At 37.8% G+C, this 4,678-nt stretch overlaps 1 protein-coding gene across 1 annotated transcript in view; it reads left to right on the forward strand.

Moving 5' to 3' along the window:
* The first annotated feature begins 91 nt into the window (after positions 1-91).
* LOC103476786 (uncharacterized) overlaps positions 92-4,678 on the forward strand; it is an 8,233-nt gene continuing 3,646 nt past the window's right edge. The window contains exons 1-6 of the mRNA XM_008429368.2: positions 92-177; positions 1,423-1,531; positions 1,663-1,885; positions 1,972-2,073; positions 2,226-2,332; positions 2,816-2,964. Of these exons, the coding sequence (XP_008427590.2) occupies positions 150-177; positions 1,423-1,531; positions 1,663-1,885; positions 1,972-2,073; positions 2,226-2,332; positions 2,816-2,964 (718 nt within the window). The 5' untranslated portion in view covers positions 92-149. The remainder of the gene's footprint in view (positions 178-1,422; positions 1,532-1,662; positions 1,886-1,971; positions 2,074-2,225; positions 2,333-2,815; positions 2,965-4,678) is intronic.

The following is a 4,678-nucleotide window of genomic DNA, read 5'->3' on the forward strand; positions in this document are numbered from 1 at the left end:
TGGAAAGGCCTATCTGTCACGCTATTGGGTGTTAGATACCACGTGCACCGGAAGTAGTGTAAAAATAAAAGCACAAGGCACATAAAAAAACGTCCACAGTTAAGTTCCTGTTCATAAAGTCTCCTGTGTGGCAAGTTCTAAGTGCAAACATGTCCACTGAAAAGAGTGTGATCAAAGGTAAAACTCTAAAATTTTAAAATTCTCTTCTTAAAATATTTTTCTCAAGTTAGCTGAAGTAAAGGTAATTTTATTTATATAGCACATTTTCAGCAACAAGACAATTCAATGTGCTTAGTGCAAAGTAGAAGAATGTTGTCTTATTCCTACTCTTATTTCTCCAAACTGGAAAAATATTAATAAATTACTCTGTCTACATTTGATGAATACTTATTAAATAATATTGAACATCTTGTCACAGCGATGTAATTTGGCACGTATACAGATAAAAACTGCTAATGTTTGATTGAGGAATATATTTTATCTTGAATGAACACATTACAAAGTTACCTTGAATGTTCTATTTATGTCCCTCCACAAGGTAGAGAGCCCTATAAAAAAAATTTATGGCAGGCCTTGAGTTTGACGTGTGTCCTAAAATATGTTGGATAACACAGTTGTCAGAAAAAAGTATAATTTAAGAGCATGGCAGATGTTAAGTCATTAGTTGCATAGAACTTATCTTGTAAAACTCCAAAGTCTGGTTGATATTGACAAAGAGTGGGTATTATTATTGAGTGCATTACACTATTGGGTTATTGTTAATGATTTATATTTACAGATCAAAGGGTATATTAATGTGTAACTGTGTGTACAGACTTTGTATGCTGTTTTTTCCCTCACTACATGAAAGCTCAAAAATACCATATATGGAAATACCACAGTCTCTATCCATCCATCCATCCATTTTCTTTACACCTTTGTCCCTTAGTGGGGTCGGGAGGGTTGCTGGTGCCTATCTCCAGCTAACATTCCGGGCGAGAGGCGGGGTACACCCTGGACAGGTCGCCAGTTTGTCACAGGGCACACAGTCTCTATTAAACAGTAATAATGGGTACTCAATACTTCATACTCTAGGGAACTCTTCACTAATGCTTTGATTCAGATCTCTGCACACTGTGCACATGTAGGGATTGAAACTTTTGTACATTTGTGCAAAATGGCTCGAGCTGAGAAAGTGAACATCAAATCACGTTTCATTTGTGCTTCATATTTAAGCTCCACTCCATAATAGCCTATCTCATAAAATCTGGTTATACATTATGCTTGTAGTTTCCAACAGGGAAAAACATTCCAGGACTTTTGCAAAGCGATGTAAGCTTATTGTAATGTGTTCAATAATACTTACTCAATTTATGGCTCCATATATGTATTAATTACATACATTTGCAGATTTTTTTATTAGTATTTTTTTATGACACTCAGGAACCCCTGAACCTGGCCCGGTGCCCAAAGATATTATACGTCTCTATAGCATGAGATTCTGTCCTTACGCCCAGAGGACCAGGCTAGTGCTGCACGCCAAAGGCATCAAGTAATGCTGCCTCAGATTGTATCTGTCATTGGCAACATGTTTGTTCCTGATATACATTTTGAGAAACATTTTATTTCTTTGGGGCACTGCAGAACTTTGCGTCTATGTGTGTGCGTGTGTGTGTTTTCCAGATTTGACACCATCAACATTCACTTGAAAAACAAACCAGAGTGGTTTCTTGAGAAGAACCCTCTTGGTATGGTGCCAACACTGGAGACACCTGCTGGTGAAGTGATCTATGAATCTGCAATCACCTGTGAGTACCTGGATGAAGCGTATCCAGAGAAAAAGCTGCTTCCCTCCACACCTTATGGTCAAGCCCGGCAAAGAATGATGCTGGAGCATTTTTCCAAAGTATGTTATGCGGAAAATGTTAAATCCAAATCTTAGGGGTTTGTTGTAGACACACGGACCCCTAAAAGCAACAAATGTTTCTGTAGGTGGAACTACACTTCTACAAGATCCCAATGCGGAGGTTAAAAGGGGAAGATGTCTCAGGACTAGAAGCTGAGCTGAAAGTGTCTTTGACCAAGTTGGATGAGGTAAATAGCAACATTTTATTATTGTTATATTTTGTTTTGCTTTAGCCACGAGATGTAAAGTATTTTTTTCTTAAGCTAAAACAGACTCGTAATACATTAGAGCAAAAATGATATCCGTGTAACACATTTATGTATTTCTTTTTTACTTTTAGTACCTAGTGAAGAAGGAAACAAAGTTCTTTGATGGTGATACCATCACAATGATCGACTACATGTTGTGGCCATTTTTTGAGAGAATTGAAATGGGTGACCTGGAACCGTGAGTGCTGATACTTTTCTGTTGTCGTTGTTGTAAACTACCTAAGTAAACTGTGCAGTGAAAAAGGCAAAAATAAAAAAACATGGAATATCGCCATTCTCTAAAATAGAGAATATCATTAGATTGTGTCTCATTCTTTTTGTGTTGTTAATAAAATCAGACATTTGATTTCAGTTGTAATATAGTTTTAAAACTCATGCACTTAACATTCTATAGAAAGGCTTTTTCAGGGCAAATTGGTGCTTTATAATTTAATAACTGAAAGTATAAACTTACTCTTTCCAGTTATGACAATTTGCAAATATTTTTTTCAGCAAGTCAAATAGTTCTAAGCCTGATGAGATACTGAAGTTTGGAGAATTAGCAAGGAAAAATGGACCCAAATCCTAAAACATAATATAGATATGGGCTACATATTAACCAAACTGAACGTTAGTGTGCTATCCTGTGACTGACTGCTTTACCCATTCTTTGTCACTTTAGCTTTCTTGACAACACACCTGAGCTGAAGAAGTGGAGAGCCCATATGCTGGAGGACCCGGCTGTTAAAGCCACAATTCACAGCGTGGAATCCCACAAAGCTTTCTTAAAGGGATACGCTGCCGAGAAACCCGACTATGACTATGGCCTGTAGAAAACATCTGATAGTTGAGGGTGGTGGGGGGGGGAATTATATTTACATCATGAAGCTTTTTGACTGTTATTTTCTGAATGAAATTGTTTTTGATCAACTTTGTCAAAAAACAACTTTGTGATTTAAAACTAAATCTATGAGGTTTCTACTCTGAATTTGATGTAGTTTTTTATTATTATTATTATTATTATTATTATTATTATTATTATTATTATTATTATTATTATTATTACATGTAAAGCAAAGCAAGACAATAGTCAAAAAAAGACTCACACTCTCAAACAAAGTGTGTTTAACAATCAATATTCACTGGTAATATGGGGTTTTGAAAGGTTCTGGTATTAACTGTTAGTTTGTGAGATTTCATGTCATTAAAATTTGCATTTGGAACTAAACATGTAAATACATTACATAAGGCACTTAACCTTTGTTTGTTTCTAATCAGACTCAACCGTTCCTGTTTTAGGTCATTTAGCTTTACCAAAGCATCTATGTTTAATAAGAGACTGAATCATAATAGGGAGAATTATTCTTTAAAAACTTTACATGTCAATTCTAAAATTTGATAGAACCGCATTTTACGTCTTGGTATTATAAAACAACCTTTACACACAATGTATCTGGTATTAGCAGGGGGTGCTGAGTCATTTTGGTCAACTTTAAACACCAAAGCAAACAATTACAAGAAAAGCATAGAAACCCTGCCATCTCAGCAAAATTTGAAATAACTTATGCAACCGTTTGCATTTCTAAGTCTTGACTTCTGAATACATACATAATCCTGGGAGTGGCAGCCTTACAAATCTTCCTATAGGGAGTGGTGCACACTTCTATCCAATAAGTGAGGCGTGTATACAGCGATAAAACACAAAAAGGGAGCAAAGGGGGTAAGAGGGTGAAAGGTGTACACCCTGTCACACGTGTTCCAGAGTGACTAGCAGGTCTTCGTAGAAACGTTCGCTCACCCTTCAGTGGGCTGAAGCACATGTGCATTTATCAGTGAGGTTCTTCAGGGTGTTCCTGGCCAGTGCTGGGTGGAAAACATCCAGTCCCAAATGTTTCATCATCACCGTATAGTGACCAGAGTTCCATTCAGCAAATCATGCAGCAAAGTACACAACAAAAACAGGCTCCAGTATACCACGTGGAGTCTTTATCCAAGATTGCTTCCTCCTGCTTGGAGTCCATGGGTGCTCTGCCTCCAGCTTGCAGTCTGCTCCATTTGCAAGTCTTTCTTCATGCTTTCTGGCAGCACGACATTTCCCAGGTATTATATTAAAAACACAAGAAGTTTAACCGTGTGAAAAAATTGAAAGGGAAAACGGCAAAAACGAAAGAAAAGGATTACCACCAAGGCTGCCTTGGTGGTAGATAGCCATGTCTATGTCCACATCTCAAGGAAGACAGTCCAGCAGAGATGGTATACTACTGAATCCCTACTACTGGTTTCAGACCTAGAAGGAAGTCATTTGTCTGAGTAATTCCCATAACATCTTGGCCTTTGCAAAATGTCATCTAGGCACAGAGAAAGACTTCTGATGGCTGTAGTACTCTTATGGAACAGCAATGGCATATATTTAACAAGAGGCACACCATCCTTAGACACAGTGGCGCAACTACACATTATTCAGGTGGATGCGAAAACATAGATCGGCGCCCCCCCTCCCCCCGACCGAGGGAAGGAACGTCAGGGTGAAGGAGCGACGCTCACT

This window comes from Poecilia reticulata, linkage group LG15 (genome assembly GCF_000633615.1).
Source record: "Poecilia reticulata strain Guanapo linkage group LG15, Guppy_female_1.0+MT, whole genome shotgun sequence".
NCBI classification, from domain to species: Eukaryota; Metazoa; Chordata; class Actinopteri; order Cyprinodontiformes; family Poeciliidae; genus Poecilia; species Poecilia reticulata.